We start from the raw sequence: 22,021 nt of genomic DNA, 5'->3' as shown, positions 1-22,021 counted from the left end.
TTCTTAACTTCATTAAAAGAACAGGCACATTGGCCGATATATGTGGTATAAAATAAACAGGAGGTCGAAAATCTTTATATTAGGTATTTGGGCGCTGAGGGAAGTATTGATCGAATTCAACCCATTTTGACGTGGTCGCCCATTTTCGCACTGTAACATGGAAATGTGAAAATAATCTTATGTACCAAATTTAATTGAAATTGGTCAAGTAGTTTGATATGTGAATTCTTTCTTATAAATTTCCTGCTCCTATAAAGCCCTTTTCTGTCATCACGGATATGAAATGTAATGTCTCTGACGCATTTCGTCATTGATTAATTGCAGTTTTAGTAGTTTTTAACAGAACCGTTTCATGCGGAGTGCAAAAAGTTTATACTATGTAATATTCATATCGAACGAAATTATTAATGAATCGCAATAAAATTTGATATAAAACTTAAGCTGTAGGTCACATCATCACTTAGTCGGAAATATTTGTATAATATCAAGATCAATCTAACTAACACAAATCTATATCATCATATTAGTGCTGGGGGAAGTTACATACCGATATCAATAATTTTTGTTAGCGAATGACGTAGAGCGAATTAGTAGATATTCTTACTTAATTTTTTTGAGATATATGAGATATAAGCTCACCAAAGGCACCCAATTCAAAATTTTGGGTAAATGAGGGAAAAGTAAAGCAGACGCGTATACCTTTGTATTCGCGGTTTGGGTTTATTCTGCTTCTGGTTAAAAAAATACTTAATCTCAATAGTTTTTCGCTCCTATTGACCTAAATAAACTATTTAAAGTCAACTGGAAAGTCGAAGAATTGACCCTATTATAACCATTGTTGTTACAACAACCGAAAATTATTATAGAACGGCTATCTCTGAATTTCATTAAAATAACCCCCACATTGGGATATATATGCGGTATAAAGTCAACCAGAAGTTCCAAAATTTTTATATTAGGTATATGGTGGCTAAGGGAAGTATTTTCCCGATTTTACCCCTTTTTGGCAAGTAGGGAGGTTCTCTCTGAATTTCATAAATATGTCTCAAAAATTCACTGATTTTTTCGATGTAAATTCAAACATTGCACTGAGGTCCACATATTTTATTCCTGATGGTGTAAAAAAAATTATTTCGACTAGTTTTGTTAGAGAGATGGTAAAACTTGAAAGCACTAGTTCGCTTGCACGGACAGACGGACGGAAAGATAGTCACTCGGAATTCAACTTGTCTTGTTATCCTGATCGTTTATATATACAAGGTGCGTTCCAAAGTAAACAGGACTTTAAAAAAAAAAAGACAGAACAAATGGTTTTATCGTAAAATCAATTAATTTTATTCAGAATAGTCTCCTTCTGCTTTAATACAGCTTTTTGCACGGTCCAAAAGCATGTCGAACGAGTGTTGCCCGGTATGGCCGCCAGTATGCCGTTGCAAGCCTTTTGAATGGCCTCCACGTCTGCATAATGCTTTCCTTTTATCAGCAAATGCATTTTTCCGAAAAGGTAGAAGTCGCACGGTGCCATATCAGGTGAATAAGGGGAGTGGTTGATTGTTAAAATGTGATTTTTGGTCAAATAATCGGCCACAAGCGTCGATCGATGAGACCCGCATTATCGTGCAACAAACGCCAACTTCCATCTTCGCGATATTCGGGCCGAACACGTTGAATACGGCGCACCAAACGCTTCAAAACTCCAAGGTAGAATACCGCATTAACGTTTTGGCCGGGTGGAAAAAATTCTTTGTGGACAATACTCTTGGAATCATAAAAAAATTAACATTGTCTTCACTTTTGACTTCTCTAGGCGAGGTTTTTTGAGTTTCGGCTCATTTCTCATTTATGTCCTAACGACCACTTTGAAAACGTTGAATCCACTCGTTCACTCTACTAAGGGATAGGCAATCATCGCCATAAACTTGTTTCATTAATTGAAACGTTTCGGTAAAAGTTTTACCAATTTGAAAACAAAATTTAATGTTGGCTCTTTAATGTTGGTTCGAAGCTCATTTTTGCACCGATGACAAAAACTTACTGACACTTAAAACGCAATAACTTCACTTCCAATAGATGAAATGGCATGCAATTTTTACTGGAAGTCGATAAAGGATAGCAGATTCTAACGCACTAGTCGACATATAGATATCGCCACTAGAGTTTACTTTTTTATTTTTTTACTATTTACATTGGAACGCACCTTGTATAAACATATGTTAACTCTATATCTATCTGATAAACAAACAACCGTTAGTTGAACAAATCTCTTAGTTATACTCTCAGTTGCGCCATGTGGCGAGAGTATAAGAGTTAAAATTTGCGAGAATGTGGAGCTCAAGCAAAGTGCAACCCGCAGAAGTTAATTATATAATTAATTATTCTGTGCGTGTATCCCCAAGCCAATTTATTGACCGCAAACCCTTGTGGAGTAAAATCGAAATATACTATATTATTTTTATTTTGCGTGCCTTTCATTTTAAATTATTCCAATTCCGCTTTGACCGAATAAACGCTTTCTGCTGCATTTGCAATGAAGTTTCATGATTATCAGAGACATTACAATCATAATTATCATCCTCGTCATTAATCATAATGTATTAATAATTTGCAGGCCCGACCTGCTCGCCCACTCAGAACCGTTTGCTTCAGTTGCATAGCACTTTGCTCTTGACCTACATATGTAAGTACATATATGTTTACTTTGTGTAAGTGTGCGTAACAAGGACGTACTCAAATTCGTTGCCGCAATGGCAAATAAACGCGCTCAAACGCAGAGCAAAGGTATTTTTAAACAGCAAAACAAGAACAACAAGTCATTTGCAGAAATAACCAACAACAAAACCAGTTGTTGTTGCATATCTTGATAGAACTGTTGGTGTTGCTGTTGCTGTTGTATTTTCATTGACCTTGTTACTAACTGCTGGTAGCCTTAAATTCAGTACATAGGTCGCATCAAGGCTCCGAGTGGCGCTGTTACATTTGTGCGCGTGTATGCACGTGCTATATATTCGTCTGTAATGTAAATATATTCCAAGTGCAGGGTAATTTGCGTTGCCTAATTAGAAGGTGTTATTTCACAGCTTTACACCCCTTTGAAAATACTATAATAGCACCTTTGTATAAAACATATAAATATATTATGAATTTAAACCGAACTATACACACCAAAGAATCATTTCTGTTGGAAAAAAAATTCGAAGTTATATTTTAAACTGCTTTAAGTTCTAAAACAGTTGCTCCGAAGATAGAATACCCTTCACAACTAAAAAGTTTTTTCATACAAGAACTAGATTCCGATCGTTCAGCTTGTATGGTAACCATATGCTATTGTGGTCCGATACCCGCAGTTCCGACAAATGAGCCGTTTCTTGGCGAGAAAATGATACGTACAAAACTTCAGAGCGATAGCTAAAAAATTTAACGACTAGTTCGCGTATATACAGACAGAACAATCGACGGACATGGCTAAATCTACTCAGTTCACATGTTGATGATTATAATAATAATATACAAGTATAAAAAAAGTAAAATCTTTTGAGATAGGCGCGTGGATTATAGAGTGGATGCATAGGAACTTCCATACTAAACTCTCTGAGCTTCAGGAGAGTCACTATCGATGTGTATAGCCTGCTGTTCTGATCGAACACAATTCATCTCCTATTAGGCAAAGCTGGCCGCTTATGAGCATTTGCTGCTTTCATACGGTCCAAATGTTGAAGGCAGAGGTCCAAATAACTAATTTTGCTGGTTTATTTTATTGCGATTCACCAACAGATGAAATTTAAGTCCATGACAATTTTTTGCATTAAATTATGTACATCAAGCTCCTTGCTGTTGTCAGCTGAATTTAAATGGTTTGAAAAGGTTTTTATACCCTGAACAGGGTATATTAAGTTTGCCACGATGTTTGAAACTCCCAGAAGGAAACGTCATAGACCCCATAAAATATATATCTAAATGATCAGCGTGACCAGCTGAGTCGGTTTAGCCATGTCGTGTAGTTCTTTAGATTTTGAGATATAGACCTGAAACTTTGTGCACGTTCTTTTCTCCTCAAGAAGCAGCTCGTTTATCTGAACCGCCGATATTGGACCCCTAAAGTACAATATGTAGTTGCCATACAAACTGAACTATTGGAATCAAGCTCTTGTAAGGAATCTTTTGTATTTGTAAAAGGTATTTTAGCTTCGGTGCGACCGAAGTTAACGTTTTTTCTTGTTTGTGCAATTTTTAGCTCCTGGACAATTGAAATTGCTGGTCGGACTTCAAGATTTACAAAGTTGTTACAATATGGAGAACATAAATACTATTCACATTTCAATTGCTTGACTTGCGGCATATTTTCTTTATGCTATTATTATATTATTAAACTATAAGTAAACTATCCTAAAACTGTTACATCAGTACTATTATTTATGTTATAACACTAAAATTTAGCAATTTGTTTAAACTTCTTGAGATATCTTGGTCACACTCGTCAAACCTATCTTTCATAACAGTATATTTCTATACCCTGAACAGAGAATATACTCTTACTCTTAAGTTTGCCGCGAAGTGTGTAACACCCAAAAGGAAACTTTTAAGGCCCAATAAACGCGTCTGTATATACGGGAACTATTCTCTCATTTTTGAGATACGTACTTTTCTCACTAAGAAGTTGCTTATCTATCAAGAACTTTGGGATAGATTATAATCCAAGGTATCGCCCAAACAAATTGTTCATCAATTAGATCTATATATGAATAGCTTCCATACAAACTCCAATACAAATCCTTCTAAACCCTTTTATACTATAAAAAAATGTTTAAACTACACTTATGGTGCTACATAAATAAAGTCGAAATGAATCTTTCGTTTTGTTGTTAGAGGATTCTGTATTACCCGATAGGTGGCGATTAAGCCAATAGAAAATTCGTATTTGTGGTTCGATTTGTCTTATATTCTAGAAAACGATCCTCCTAAATGAACACGCTAAGTTGTGTTAAAGACCTGCTAGCAAAAGCGGTTGTTCACGCAAATCATTGCTTACTGCCTAATATTAATGATTATGCAATTTAATTACATATAATTCTTGATTCAATCAATACCCGTGTACGCATACAATTATATTAATGCATTTAATTTAATTCGTTTTTAATAAATAAACAAAAATAGTATTTCGTTCACTCTTACCTTGCATCAACACAATATATTGGCCAACACATTTGCTGCTACTGCTGATGATGCCACTCATGCTGCCGCCGCTGCTACTATTCCCACCGCCACCCATCAAGCCGCCAGAGGCATGACTGAGTCCGGTGCGTAGCAACGTCTTTGTGGTTTGTGTGCGCAACTCGACGATGAGTGGCTCTTCATCTGTGGCCGGTCGAGCCAGCGGCCAAATAAACGACTAAAAAGGAAGAGATAAAAAGAAGAGGTAAAATACCATAGAAAAAGACTGGTGAAAATAAATACCGTAGAGAATTGCAATAAATTTGGCATTCAAGCTTGAACAAATCTTTTATAGACTTGTATATATTATATTATTCGAATACAAAACAGAATACACATGTACTATGTATGACTTGCACTTTATTTTCATAAAATCTGATTCGGATAATAAAGACTTCTTTAGTTCAAATGTGCTATATCATGGGCATACAAAAGGCACTTGCTCGTATTACTATTGCGGTATTGAGTTTATTTCTCATGAAAAGCAAAAATAGACCTTTGTTGATAATTGACTTAATATCAATTTCTATTTTTTGTCAGCAAATGAAAATTCAAAGTAGTTGTATTATCGAAAAATATACATATGTATTTAAAAGAAGGAAAACAAGTAACAGTGACTTTCTCTGTATTATCTAAGATCTCTGTCAGAGAGGCTGTTAAGGATGAAAAAATTAAAAAAAACCTTCACAATTAGAAAAGTTCTATGATAAGTGGATAACTCTAGAGGTCACAGTCAATCGATTCATTGTTTTACAAATCATCTCACGTTTTTTAGAGGGGTGTCCGAAAGTAGGACGATCTCTATAATCGATACATCGTTCTCAACGGCAACTCGAATTTTCCCAATAAAATGTGTTTTTTTAAGATGCAAACTTTTTAGTCTACTTCATATTACATGTTTGACAAATTATGAGTTTTTAATATGCAAACTAAACCAATTCATTTGACTGTTGTGTGTACCAATCACTATATAATGCCATTATTGTCCCACATATAAACCCAATTTGTATGTGTACCGATCGGAGTCAATTTGATTTTCTTTCCAATGAAATGTACAATTTCTGTCACAAGCAACAATTCAGTAGGAGCTCTTGAAGCTTTATTGAATTACCTTTATTTGCTTTGATTTCAAATAATGTGTACGGAGATGTGTGTAGGCATGTATTAGAGGTATTTTTGTACCTTTCCCACACATCTTTACGACATGAACATTGAGTGGGGCATTAATGAAATCCGGAAATGAAATTCGGCCTTCATTCAATACACATTCGTACAAGAGATTCAATAGCAAGCTATCATGTTTTACATATTTTCAAGGTTATAATGAAAATCAAGAGGAGTCAATAGGGTGAAGTGAGAAGAAGTTTCGCAGGTGCAAGCATGCTGGGAAGCTTATGATTTCTTTTTATTTTAGATTTTACGGAAACTTTGAATTTAAATTTTATAATGAATTGGACATTCTACTCTCTTGTTGGGAGTTAATCTAGCTATACTCTTGCAACATGTTGCTACAGAGTATAAAAGTTTTGTTCACCTAACGGATGGTTGTAACACCTAAAACTAATCGAGATAGATACCGAGTTATGTATATATGATCAGGATGACGAGAAGAGTTGAATTCCGAGTGACTGTCTGTCCGTCCGTCCGTGCAAGCTGTAACTTGAGTAAAAATTGAGGTATATTTATGAAACTTGGTAAACATGTTTCTTGGCACCCAAGGGAGGTTGGTATTGAAGATTAAATCACACTACTGTCACGCAATAATTCAATATTTGAAGAAGTTTTTCAGATGGAATCACTACAGCATATAGCTGCTATACAAACTAAACGATCGGAATCAAGTTCTTGTAAGGAATCTTTTGTATTTGTGAAGGAAGTAATAATTTCGGTGCAGTCGAAGTTAACGTTTTTTCAAGTTCATACAAAAAAACGATTTTATAGTTATAGTTGAGCTAGATACTCAGTTTTACGATCTTCCGAATTTTCAATACCATTTTTGTTTCAAAATAGACCTCAGGCTCATCTAAGCTTATCATTGTTGCTAAATATCTTCTCACCGAGCATTCTCTTAAAATCTGAGGACAGGAAAAAGCTGCTGGGGGCAGATCCCGAAATTACCGGTGTAGAAAATTTATTAAAACTCAATTCGTGCAATTACTTAAGACACAAACAGAACTCAGATAACAATAATTTTTTTTTGGTGACAGCGGCCTTTAGGTTTCGTTATCATTAAATTAACGCGCGAAATTCCTTTTTATCCTTTTTTCAAAATATCAAAACACCATTTATTCCATGTTTGGTCTAACTACAACACATATGGATTTTATGGCTTCCCCTCTAGAAAACACATGCATTTTTTAGGCTGCCAAATAATTCGTTTTATTAGCTTTAACAAACACTCCGATAAATTTCTTTCCATATGCCAGAGAATTATTATCAAACAATATTTTCGTGCTCTTCAATTCCTCGCATCTTTCCGCTGGAAAAATAAAGAAACAAAGCTAACATGCCAAATTTGTCAGAATTTTGTTTATTTTTTGCATCGTACAGTTTTTACGACCTTCAATTCGTTTTTTCAGCTATTCGGCTGGAGTGGCATCTGGTTGTTCTAGAAGAATCTACGAATTTCAGTTGGTGGTGTATAGTTATGTGTAGGCCATAAGCACATAAATCACAAATACTGGCTGAAGGTTATATAAGAAAAGAACGCCTGCTTTAGAAACGCTCTTAAAATTGATTTACAGTAACACAAATATGGTTACATAACAAGATTCTGCCTTTTATTTTTGAAAGGCAAGCTATTCAAATTTCATGTAAGTGTTTATTTCGCTGATATTTCGTAAAAATGATTGCTTGACATACGAAACGCGCTTCACTCACAAAAAAGCTGATCAGCAAATGAGCGATAAATTGTGTTATTAGTCGGAAATGTGTATTTGAAGAAACCAAAAAGAAAGAACGTTTAAAGAACTATAATTGTCTCCACCAATTAAGTACAATATATATTTATTTACCTGATTGACATCTATAATGTTTGAGTCTGCAGTCAGCTCCGATGTTATATGAGCAACACCTACAATGAAAATAAAAGCATAGAAGTAGTGTTTGAAGAATTTATAAGATCATAAGATGTATATTTTGTCAAAACTACTTTTCAATTAGATTCTAAAATTAAGTAAACCTTAAGTCCAAGTAATCTTAGAAGTGTTACTTTTTATATGCTGAACTGCAAGCAATATTGGATAAAGATGATACTTTGAGTCATGAGCAAATTGCAGCCGTATTAAAAGTTGCACAACAAACAATTTTTGACCGTTTGAAAGCTATGGGAAAGATCCAAAAGTGTGGAAAATGGCAGCCACATGAATTGAATGAAAGACAAATGAAAAACTGAAAAAACACTTGTGAAATTTCGCTTCAAAGAAAATCGGTTTTGCATCGAATTGTCGCTGGCGATGAAAAATGGATTTATTTTAAGAATCCCAAACGGAAAAAAATGGGTTAATCCGGGAAAACCATCGACATCGACTGCAAATAATTTTAATACACGAAAATGCTTCTGCACACAAAAAAAAATTGGTTCAGGATACAATAAAAGTACTTGGCTGGGAGCTGCTACCGCCACTCGCATATTCTTCAGACATGGTCCCTTACGATTACCATTTGTTTTCGTCGATGGGACACGCATTGGCAGAGCAGCACTTCGATTCCTACGCAGAAGTCGAAAATTGGGTGTCGGATTGGTCTGCTTCAAAAGACGAACATTTTTATTTGCATGGTACCACAAATTGCCAGAAAGGAGGTCAAAATGTGTAAAACCAATTTACAAATACTTTGAATTTTTTTTTTACTTTCCCATTCAAAATTAGTATTTGATTTTTTCCAACAAAATAACGCTCATTCCGCTACACCGTAAGTTCAGTATTTAACTAATAAATAATTGGCTACGGGGCAAGAAGGCAACAATAAACCCATATTATATAAAGTAATGATTGAACACTAGGGTGTCCATTATTTCTCAATCCAATTTTTAGTTTTAGGTAAAAAGATAACACAAATACTCATCACAAACAAGCTTTTAATTTTCAATTTAAAGTGTTCCAAAATCGTGTTATCTTTCACATTTGTATAACGTTGATAAGGAGTAGCTAAATTCTACATAACTACCATATATGTTCAAATTGAAAAGTTTAAATCATTAATCACACTTCACTCGTTAGGTTAAGTGATTAAATAAATCATATTGATGATCGTAAAGTCATTAATGATCCTCGGACAGCTAGAAACGTCAGTTCGTTATTATTAAAATACCGACTTTAGCCAATTCGCCTGGTTCTAAGAAAATATGACTATCGAGTTGATTCAACTTTATTTAGCAAATGTTGGACAATGGAAAAAAACAAATAAAAATCTTTCCTTTGACCCCGTAAGTACCCATAAGACAGTGTCCAGTTAGAACTCTTCTCATTGCGGTAAGATGAACGTTGCTAAAAGTAAGTAATTCATAAAATATTTTTGGTTCCTTTTTGGACCACAAAGATCTCGCTGTCGCTAACCAATACTTACTGAGCTCACTGTTCACAGATCCAGTGTCCTTTCGCAGGCACCCAAATCAAAATGATAACGAAGTAACTTGATGCTATTGGTAGTGAGGTCAGACACTTCTTGCATTACCTTGAACACACTGTCAGCGAGCTCACGGCCGGCATTGCCTCCTATTAATGAAGCAGCACTTCAAAACAGTACATCTACTGGTACCTTATTTGCAATCATTTCTGCTTGAAAAATACTAAAGTGGTCTAGTCTTCTGAAGCAAAAGTTAAAGTAGAGCTCTGGTTGGAAAACGCCCTTGTGGGTATGTATGCACTGAAGAAACTACACGATAGAAGTTTTTCATTTTCAAATTACATTTAAACATGTGAATTCGGGTTTCAAAATAAAAACATAATCGATATCACATCAAAATGATTCGATTACTGGAACAACTACATACGATTTTAAAACTGAATCACTTCGTTTGAATTTAAAAATGAAATGCAATGCAAAACAAAGCAGAATACTTAATTTTGGAAAAGTATAAAACAGAAAGCAGCCCAAATTAATAAGTACCGCTATTTTATATCTTAATTCGTATCGTTATCGCATGAAGCCTCGAAATGTTGCTAATACGCTAAAGTGTAATGCTAAACTTAGCTACTATTTTTAAAGAAATAATTTTATGGATATTTTTTGTAAATTGTAGGACAATGGTGATATCCAAATATACCTTACATGAAATAATTCCTTTGATAAGCGCAACTCGCATCAGAAATAAATTACTTATTATCAAATTGTTCCAGACCTTGCTATATAGATATATTTTTAGATTAACTATAGCTTTTAGAAGCACTTTTTGGTCTTAAATATTGAAAATAATTAATATTGAAACTATTTTTATACTCTTTCAACATGGTGTAATAGATTTGTTCACCTAACGGTTGTTTGTATTACTAAAACTAACCGAGATAGAAATGGGATTATGCATATAGAAATGATCTGGATGGCGAGACGAGTTGAAATCCGGATAGTCCTCCGTCGGTCTGTCCGTCCGTCTGTCTGTGCAAGCGATAACTTATGTAAAAATTGAGATGTCTTGGTGAAACTTGGTACACATATTCCTTGGCACTAAGACGAGGTTGGTATTTCAGATGTGCGGAATCGGATCTTGTCCCCATAACAAAACGCCATTAAACGAAAACTTTTAAAGAGCCATGACTAAGCCGCAAATTAAGATGCAAAATTGTAATTTGGTACAGGAGAACGTAGCAGCCAGGGACACCGATTAAGATATGTCAACTTAACTCGCTGAGAGGAAGTAATTTTATCACCTCATTAAACTCAGTGAAAATGGGTAAAATCGGATAATAACCACGCCCACTCCCCATATAACATTTATGTTGAAAACTACTGAAAGTACTATAACTCACTTAACAAGCATTAAATTTCAAAACCAGGATGGTAGAGAAATGCTTTATCAGAACAAATGATGCCCTCAAGGTATTTCATCTTACGTCCAAAAATTGTCGAAATCGCACTTAACTTATGCTAAAAATGGGTAACAGCAGATCAACACTTCTCTTAGCCCCCATATACCTAATATAATAATTTTTAAACCTCCGGTTCACTTTATACCGTATCTATCGGTCAATATGTAAAAAATCTTAATGAAATTCAGAAAGAACCTCTTTCTAAGCTATGCAATGTGTCGTCTTTCCATTATGGCGATACTTTCTTTAGTTTGATATAAAGTTTTGCCAAAACCTGAAGCTGTTCCTCCGCCTTTGTTCCATGCAAGTTGCAAGAGTATGTTCGGTTACACCCGAACTTAACCCTTCCATATTGTTTGATTTGAAAAATTTTTAATATCCTTCAGTCACTTTTTTTATTAGAAATATTCACTCAATCAACATAACATAACATCATATATGTGAATTTGCGGCGATGCAAATCGTTAAATCGCTCATCATATCCATTACGTTTATCTTCTCCAAACAGTTTATTGTGTGTTTATTGAGCCAATTTTCACCCTCTTACCATTTAGAATCTTCAACAGATTGCGAAATTTTATTAAAACTATCCCCATTGACGTTGCGCTGCATACAAGTTAAGAATTTCATTATACGGGTAGCAGCCGCAGCACAAATGTTTACATTCATTTTTACGTAATTCACGTATACTTACCACAGCGCAATGCTAGCATCGGAAACGAACAAAAAAGTTGTAAATGTGAAAAACGGAAAAAATTTCCACAATTGTACGAGTACGTAGGCCTAGCAAAGAGCCAACGGCGCTGTTTACATACGGCATAGTTTGAACATTAGGGTAGTACTTAACTGAAAAATCCAGGCATTTTCTCACCCTGAAGTGTGTATAAATATTTTTATAGTCCTGTAAGATGGGTATAAAAGTATGTTCACCTAGCGGTTGCTTGTAACACCTAAAACTAATCGAGATTGCTATATGTTATATACAATATAATCTATTGTTGATAACTGTCGATCTGTCCGACTGTGCAAGCTGTAACTTGAGTTAAAAAATGGTTTGAAGGTTGGCAGTGCAGATGGGCAAAACCGGACCATTGCCACTCCCACAAAGCGCCATTTATCGAAAACGTATAAAGTGTTATAACTAGCTCCACAACAAGAGACAAGACTGTTATTTGGTAGAATGATTTGCATTAGAGAGCGACATCTGCGGCTTATAAAATTATTTAAAAGTCGGTGTGGCCCGCCCTCTAATAGGTTTAATGTACATATCTCCTTAACCACTAATGTTAAATCAACTTAAATTTCTTAGAACACAAGTTTTTTTTACTCCTTCGGATCTACTAGACCAATTTCAACCAATTACATAGTATTAATCTGACATTCCTATATCACAATGCGAAAAAGGCGAAAACGGCCAACAACAACTCTCTGCTCACATACCGACGAGGGATATGGAGTGTAAGTTTTCTGTATGGAGCTTTCCGTCAAACTTAGCTTCAGGCTACCGGATCACTGTAGTGTTTTTCAGACAGCAAAGACTGCTAATAAGCTTCCGGTCATTTCAAAGTGGGAACGAGTTGGATCTCCGTTGTCATCTTGCATTCTAGCAAGCGTTGGTCGGCGACCAGCTTCTATGGGACTGCGACATCTTTTTGGCCTATAGTAAAACACAGGAGATATACTGAACTAATTACCCTTAGTAAAGTTCATCTTGCCGCAATCGTAGGAGTTCTTACTGGACATTTTTCAATTGGCATTTTCTTGGTAGAGCTAAAAATCTTTTCGAACGCAAGTTGTCAAAGTTGTATGGAATAGGGTGAGGTGGAAACATCCAGGCCCTTTTTCCTCCATTGCATTTGCAAGACTTAGGTTGAAACATCTCGGCAGTTAAACCTTCGACGAACCAGGAGACATATGCGAAACTGGCTCATTGAAGAAAGTGGTTGCATCACATTTATCCGACAACCACATACCCTGGATAACAGAGTTGCTTTGACAAGATCGCAGCGCCCAAATATTGCGTGTGGAGAAAGAACCGATCAATGGCGGTGTATATGTGCTTATTACATACGCTATCTTTTCTTTACAGCAAATCATACAGTATTTTTCTCTTTACAAAAGCACAAAAGTACGTATATAGGGGTTCTTAAATATAATTGGCAAATGGGCCATCCTCATACGAATCCATGAACCCGCCAAAGCATATTTGAAATTCTCTCCACAGTAAAAGCACTGAAGAATAGAAAAAATTAGTTTGTGTTTTATTTGTATGGGGCTTGTTGTTAATATACATATTTACTCTATGTATGTATAGGTCCGTAGGGTCCGAGGTGTGTGTGTTTCAGCGGTTTTTAGTGCAGCAAACGACAGCTGCAGTTCCCTTTAGCCACAATGCCAAATGCATGATGGTGTGTATGCCAAAGGCGACATAGAAAATGGCTGGCTTTTGCCTTCTGTGTGGAGCTGATGAGTAAACTAGACTAGTTAGGCAGGAGTGGGCGTAAACCCCGGAAGGGGGTTGAACGTGTAGTTTCAAAGGCATTTAACAATTTCAAAGCCCGTTGTATGTCAAGTAAAGCACTGCCTTCAATTTGACAGCTCAATTAAAGGCTTCATAAATTGGTGGAGCTTTCCGTGTGCATTATACAAATGAATGAATTTAGGTAGGGTATCACAAGGATTCGATATGAGCAAAGCACAGTATACAGTATTGGACCTGAATGGGTGGAGGCTTTCTAACAGATGTTACTGCTGCGGTGAGCGTTTTTTTCGAAACTTTTTTAAGTATGTACTACATGCTAAAGTTTGAAGTTTAGTAAGGAAAATAAAATTTGAGAGAAAAAGGAATGTTAGTGGTTGCAGTCCTTGTGAAGTTGTATACAACAGTAGCATACCAGTGGCATACATCTTAAGGAAATTAAAATATAATATTTTCTTGAATATATTGAAATCCATGACTTGTGCCTCTTATTTTAAATATAACAATTTAACACCCTTTTTTTCTATTTATTCGAAATATTAGGCAAGAAAATATACAGAAACGAGCGCAATCGTTATACAATTCGTCTAATAGCGAATGTTCAAGTCAGAATCAACAATCAACATTTGGCATAGGGAAATTCCATAATAATAATAACCCAACGATTACCCTCCTACCGCCGTAACGACGCGAGGCTCGCAAGCCGCATACGTGCGGAATTAGCCGAGTCAGAAAAGGCAAGAGAGTTTTTTAAGTGTTGAGATCTAAAACTGCTCTAAGGTCTTTTTAATTTTGAAAAGTGTGTCGGATAAGTCAAATGGGCTGGAATGATAATTAAAATCATGACATATACGGAGGAATGGTTCGTTTAGTTCAAAATTTGATCTACAGGATTTAAACAGTAAAGGTCTAAACTGCCTCGAAAAGCGAACCGGTATATTAAATTGAATTTTAGACAGGAAAACTGTTCCATTCAAGATTTTCACTAAAAATATTATGCCAAGCATTTCCCTTCGACTAGAAAGTGTAGGTAGATTAATGAGTTTTAAACGACTAGTGTATGGAGGTACACTTACCCTAGAATCCCATCGGAAATGCGCTAAGACGAAAAGTAAAAACTGTTTTTGAACAGACTTTAACTTGTCAGAATGAATTTGGTAGCAAGGGTTCCATAGAACAGACCCATATTCCAATATAGATCTAACCAAAGTTGTATAAAGTGTTTTAGTAATATACAGATCTCTAAATTCTTTAGACCAACGTTTAACAAAACTGAGGACAGCTTTTGCTTTCAAGACCATGGTATCAATATGAAGACTAAAATTAAGCTTAGGGTCCATATTAACTCCCAAATCAACATAGTTAAAAACTTGCTCCAGAATCTGGTGTTTTATTACATAAGAAGAGGGATATGTACAAATGTATGTATGTCTATATTCTCATACCTACGGAACAAAAAGAATGGCAAAATTATGCTGAAAGCATTTTAGGCATCTCACGTCCTTTTACACAGCTTTCATTTCAAGTATTTGTGGTATTTTTGTTCACCTAGTCTAGAATGGCGCCTTTCTGCTCACCTGTATCAAAATGACGCACGTTCAAGCATGTGAAAAAATATTGCATATTTTCTGTAATAACAAATTATATGAGAATGTGGTGACTCTGAAGGTATGTGGCGAAGTCAACGTGTGGTCATGCACACATATTTGCATTGTTTATCTAAGGTGTATTAATGTTATTTAAAGCGATAATGCGCGTTCGCTTTACTTACGTATATATTTGTTCTATGGAATTGTGAGCTCGTGACGAAATCACCATAAAACTTAATGTTGGAATACGAGTATAAAAGCTGTCACATAAATTCAGTTATGACTTTGCGACAGGATGACACCGTGGTTTAGAATCCACAATTAGAAATTTCAGATTAAGACAGGTTATTGTTGGTTATGCGAAGGTGGATGCGATTGCTTAGCAAAACGGGAGGGTTAGCCTTGGCTCATGGAATTCGGGTGTTTAAGTCATTTCGAAATATATTAATAATTTTTCTGTTCATACATATTTTGTATCACATATTAGTGCTTGAAGACTAAGTGTTAAAACTTTGTATTATTAATATATAGTCGGCTTTAAGTCAGAAAGATAAATTTGAACAAAAAAAGTATAACTCAATAATGGGGCTTTCGAACAGCCCCAGGATAAGTAAAAATTTTCCTTAAATCTAATTACATTGACATCCTTATGGTATCGGAAACACACAGAACAGATTTTAAAATACACGGATATGTTAATGAAAATGCTATACAGCCTGCATTAATGTTAAATCCATGCCAATTGATATTACAGTCTGGGCAATATATTTTTCACCACGATTTCGTTTTAAAGAACAAGATTACAACACTACACACAGCATTTTTTTTTAGAAAACTTGGCTGTAAATTTATTGCTGGTGGAGATCATAATGCCAAACACCCTTGGTGGGGATCAAGGTTAGCTAATCCCAAAGGAAGGGAACTATATGCATAAATACCAACAATTTGTAAACACTATACAAGGGGAAACCTATTGTATAACATATTGTATAACATATTGGCCATCAGACCCCCGCAAAATACCGGATATCATGGATTTTGCAGTTTACTTTGAAGTACCACGAGATCATTTAGATACTTTGCACAACTATGACCTAAGTTCAGATCATTCGCCAATTATAATTACATATGGCACTCTCTGCCAGCACTATCAAACAAATATAAAAATGTCACATCTATGACAGATATTTTATTATTTCAAGATTGGATAGACGCGAAATTAAATACAAATATATCTCTCATTTAGAAGTGGATACGGCTGTGGAGCCATTTACAAACATTATTCATGAAGCAGGTGTAACGTGCACTGCATCAACCAAAAGTGCCCCAGCGGATACTTTATTTATATCAGCTGAGCTTAGGAACCATATAAATAACAAGCAAAAGCTTCGGAAAAGGTGGTAAACCATCTACTCGTTTACCAGCAGATATGTTAAAAAAAGGTACGGTACAGTATCAAAATAACTTAAAAACGCCTGTACGATATAAAAAATAAAGCAACTGCAGAGTTTTTAAAAAGTCTGGATCCCAACGCAAAGGACTATGAATGCAGCCTTTGGAGAGCCACCAAATACTTAAAACAACCTACAAAGCGAAATGTTGCCATAGTTTATATAACGGATAATGGTGTAAAATCGCCAAAGCTAAGGTTGAGGGATTTACACAACATTTTCACTCAACATTTCAACCAAATTCAAATCTTACGCCTGAAGATAATAAAATAATAGAGCTTCTGCATGTACATTGTCTAATGTGTCTGCCAATGTGTAAAATTACTGTGTTTGAAATCAAAGAAGAGCACTCAAAACAGAACCAAATAAGTCGAAAGGCTATGATATTGAAATTGAAAAAGGAGTTACGAAAATGCTCTCTTAAAAGTGTATCAAATTCTTAGCACTAATTTATAACACAATTTTGAGTTTTGACCACTTTCCTACGCAATGGAAATGCGGAGGTTATAATGATTCCAAAGCCAAACAATATTCTCCCGTCATACCGTCCTATTAGCTTGCTGTTGTCATTTTCCAAAGTATTCGAAAGAATTCTTATGAGTAGATTGGGACCAGTTTTGGATGATTACAATATAATACCGGAACATCAGTTTGGGTTTAGGAGAAAACATGGAACTCCACAGCAATGTCATCGTATAGTGGATATTATTATAAGCGGATTAAAATCATATCTAAACAATCGACACTTTTATGTTCAAATGGAAGGAGTAACTTCCAAACTATAAACAAGACAGTGTTCTGGGATCTGTCCTTCACACAATATTTACGACTGATCTTCTTGTTGTCAGTGATGTTCAAGTATCTACTTATGCTGATGATATAGCTATAATTATTTTCATCTAAAGATACTGCGGCAGAAATATCTCAAGTTATTCAAAAAGAAATAGTTGAAATAGAGCAATGGCTTAGAATGTGGAAAATAAAGGTTAATACTGAGAAGTCTGAACACGTCACATTTGCTTTGAGAAAAGGCGACTCTCCGGAAGTATTTTTAAATAATATACAAACACCTCATAATGATTCCGCAAAATATCTTGGGCTCGCTATAAACCGAAGATTATCCTGGAAAAGTCACATTAAAGGCATGACAAAGGAACTAAATATAAAAACCAAAAGGATAATATAATAATAAGAAGAAAAACCAAAAAAATGTAGTGGCTGCTTGGGAGAAAATCGCAGCTTAGTTTCCAGAACAAAGTTCGGCTTTACAAGGCTACTTTAAAGCCTGTATGGACATATGCCATCCAATTGTGAAGTACCGCAAGCCAATCAAATATTGAAATTCTCAAACGATATCAGTTCAAAACGCTTAGACTTATTGTTAACGCGCCCTGGATTGTGGCCAATGATCAAATTCATAAAGATTTAAAGATTCTATACGTTAAAGATAAAATTCGCAGAATAAGCACAAAGTATGTTTAGAGATGATCATATAAATGTATTGGTAATAGCTCTGTTAGATAATAGCGATGCAGCCCAAAGACTTAAAAGAAATCACGTGTTAGATTTACCTTTTAGAGATTCAGTTTAGTATATATTGTAAATAAAATCTTAATGATAGAATTTGGAATATAAGAGCTGTTCTCACTGCAGTTCAACTATTTCTGTTATAATAATAAAATGTTCAACTAATTTGCTTAATGTCTTACTGATAGATTGCAAATAAATAAGTGAATAACACAAAAAAAATCAATTATGGTGGAAAATCATCGCTAATAAGTTACAAAAATTCCAGTGTATTTTAATTTATAAAATTCTCATAACCAAACACAACAACCCATTCATAAATTTGTTTTTCGTACTTGCTAATTCTCAGTTTGAAAATTTTATTGTAGTTATAAACTAGCAAAAACGGCTAGTAGTCCTAAACAATTGTAAAAATTTACTACAAGCTGGCCTAATGCCAAGCAAACGGTTTTTTCAATTTTCATAACATGTTATGGGTGGAATTTGGGTTCTGGAGACAAAAGTGAAAAAGAGAGAGATCAAAAATAAAAAAATTTACAAGTAAACATCTTTGGCATTTATTATCGTCAAACTAAAATCTTCAATTCGGTAAAATTCTAATCATATATCGCTTTAAACCGAAACAATATCTCGACATGAACTGTCATTGGCTGCGAAAGTGTGTTGTCGATAATCGTAGCCGAGAACACATCATTTTGTTATCACAGGGTCCTCTTTGTGGGGAATTTTGAAGAATGATTTGAATTGGTTTCCATATTAAAAGCAATTAAGATAAATACTAGAAATACGCTCTAACAGGTCTTGGATATCTCATGTCAAATATACTCAAAACATAACACGCCTGAAGATAATATCGTATTATCTTCTCCATATTTGTAATATGAACAGGGTATATCAAATTTGCCACGGTGTTTGTAAATTCAAAACGAAACGTTAGGGACCCTGTAAAGTATATACATGTATATAAATGAACAGCGTGACGAGCTGAGTCGATTTTGCCATGACCGTCTGTCTGCCCATCTGTATTTTTGAGATATCGATTGGAAATTTTGTTCGCGTCCTTTTCTCACAAAGAAGCTGCTCATACAAACTGAACGATTAGAATAAAGTGTTTGTATGGAAAGCTTTTTAATTTAATTATATCTTTAAAAAAATTGGTTTGAATTATTGCCTAAGGCAACGGTGCAATCTTCGAAGAAATTGTTCAGATCGAGTCACTATAACATATACCTGACTTTTGAACTGACCGATCAAAATCAAGTTTTTATAAGGAATATTTTTTATTTGTAAAGGGTAATATATCTTCTGGTACTCGTATATGTCTACTTACTCATATATAAATTTACTAAAATGAATTTATAACATATGTATGTGTGTAAAGCATAATTCAACAGGAACAAACTTACCTCGAAATTCAACGCGTGCGATTAAATTTGATTTGGTCTTTGGCAATTGAAATTGCACAATTTTTACCGTTAGTGACATTTTGGCTTGCCTTAAGTTATTTTCTTTGTTGAAATATATATTCTTGATGCCTTAGATTTTGTATTAGTTAGCAAATATATACATATGTATCGCAGGTAAATATTTGTAATATTTTGTATTCCATATTTTTGGTGTTTTTGTTTGTCAATGCATCACACAAGTTTTCCATACATTAAATTATCCCCTGTAGCTTATTGCTTTTTGTAATGTTTGCCATTATGCTATATCAACATTATAATTTTTATAATGAGGTTCCCGTAATTAATGACACGATTCATTCACGGTAGGACTGCAAATATAAATTAAAGAGTTGGTTAGTTATGCGTGAACAAAAACTATTAGCTTTAAAATATTTATTTCTATAAATAATATTTAAGAAAATAATTGTTTTTGTGGTATTTAGCTGTGATGCTCTAGTGGAATCAGCAAAGTTGAGTAAAAAAGTTGGTAATCGGTAATTGACGCAATCGATTACGCTGTTCATTTGTAGAACACACGCCAGTGTAAATTAAAAGCGTTTAAGAAGAATACAAAGTTACGAAACGCTGAGTTTCTATAAATAGTAAAAATACAATATATTTTGAGAGCATGTCTGCCTTAGAAAATTCGACTTTTCTGGTCTGAAACTTCCAGTTATAGTCGGCGATAACTGCTTTAGAACTCAAAGTCTCACTTTTTTGTCTTATAAGCAGCCGGATTTGCAAGTTTTGATTCATCTCCGAAAGTCTGATAATCTTTTAGACGCTTTATAATTCAAGTATAGCCATGCTTGCATTATTTCGTGGTAAAAATTTGGAGAAACGTTTGACTGGTAAAATCTTCACGGTATTGTTTGTAGATACATATACTAAATGCTCTTGTCGAAAAAAGGATCAATCTTTCATATCCGTACTTATTTGTACACACTAATATATTTGAATATTCACGAATTATTTTCTACAGAATTATTTTCAGTCTAAAGTGGGTGTGGCATCTATAACTTTTGGCGGAAAATTTATGTATCACAAACTACTCAACCAATTATACCCAGAACAGGGAATATTATGTTTGCCACGAAGTTTGTAACATCCAGGCGGAATATCAGAGACTCTGTAGCATCCCACTCGGATACCAAAATTGGTTTTAATTGTTGAATGAAAAGGACTTTCTAAAGATCTCTAATCGGATTTAGGTCTTGTTTTATGGCTGGACAATCTGAAACATTGATATTTTTTGACGAGGAAAGATCTCTAGATCCCTCACCAGGGCTTCGCGAATTCCGTGTCTGCCTTGGATGTCTTAAATCTCGACAGTATTTACAATAGCCATACGGATCATCTAAAGAACATTTTTATTCGTCAGAAATAACACAATTTTTGAACTTACTACAATAGCTTAGAATAAAGGTATATTTCCGTTCTACAATTTGGTGTACCCAAAGCAAATTAATTGTTAGTATTGGAACAAAGCACGGCAAAACTATGTTTGCACATTTACTTACATGTCCATGAGGTATATATAAATTTAAATAGCAAGGCGGGTCGGTTTAGCGTCATGTCTGTCTCTGTCTGTATATACGCGAACTGGTCTCTCAATTTTTGAGATATCAATCTGAAATCTTCGGCACGCCTTTTCCTCCTCAAGAGGCTGTACATTTTCCAAAGCCGACGATATCGGATAGCTATAAGAAGCTATATTCAAATACCCATACAAACTTATCGATCAAAATCAACTCCTTGTATTAACATTTTTTTTATTTGACAAATTATCTTCACGAAATTCGGTATAGTTTATTACCCAATGCAACGCTAAAATGTCCGAATAATTTGTTGAGATCGGACTGCTATAACATAGCTGCCAAACTGACCGATCAGGATAAAGGTGTCCATAAAAGATATTTTTTCTTTATTAAGTTGCCTTAATTCGACTTCAAGGTTTTTACATTGATCTGGCTGGAAAAAACTAGCAACACTTTCTCTGTGGAATGCACATCCTTGGCTGGTTACTCGTTGAGAATTAGTTATACATATAAATACTATAAGAAAATCTCCTGTAATGTGCAGGTGCAGGTGCAGGCTAGGTCAACGTTTTTTCTTGTTTTAGCTCTTTTTTCTTTACATTTTTATGATGCAGTATAAAAGCACGTCTACTTTCCATATTACAAACCTCAAAATGGTCGAAGTCGATTTTTACCTAGTCGAGCCACACTTACCGAATAGGACGATCTATATCACTCCGGTGTACACTATATTGAAATTAAATGGAAATGGCTTTGCT

The 22,021-nt window shown here is 34.8% G+C and overlaps 1 protein-coding gene across 2 annotated transcripts in view; it reads right to left on the bottom strand.

The window, feature by feature from the left end:
* The window catches only part of LOC106619923 (otoferlin), a 126,794-nt gene that overhangs the window by 63,968 nt on the left and 40,805 nt on the right, over positions 1 to 22,021 (bottom strand). For both annotated transcript variants that reach the window (XR_004978422.2, XM_036371803.2), the window contains exons 2-4: positions 19,687 to 20,054; positions 8,223 to 8,281; positions 5,170 to 5,386 (exon numbers count right to left, since the gene is read on the bottom strand). Coding sequence is in view for 1 of the 2 variants with exons in the window: in XM_036371803.2 (XP_036227696.2) it covers positions 5,170 to 5,386; positions 8,223 to 8,281; positions 19,687 to 19,765 (355 nt within the window). In the remaining variant the exon portion in view is untranslated. The remainder of the gene's footprint in view (positions 1 to 5,169; positions 5,387 to 8,222; positions 8,282 to 19,686; positions 20,055 to 22,021) is intronic.

Source organism: Bactrocera oleae, chromosome 5 (genome assembly GCF_042242935.1).
Source record: "Bactrocera oleae isolate idBacOlea1 chromosome 5, idBacOlea1, whole genome shotgun sequence".
In the NCBI taxonomy this organism is placed as follows: Eukaryota; Metazoa; Arthropoda; class Insecta; order Diptera; family Tephritidae; genus Bactrocera; species Bactrocera oleae.
The sequence above is the reverse complement of the archived record's forward strand: the minus strand, read 5'-3'. Positions and strand labels throughout refer to the sequence as shown.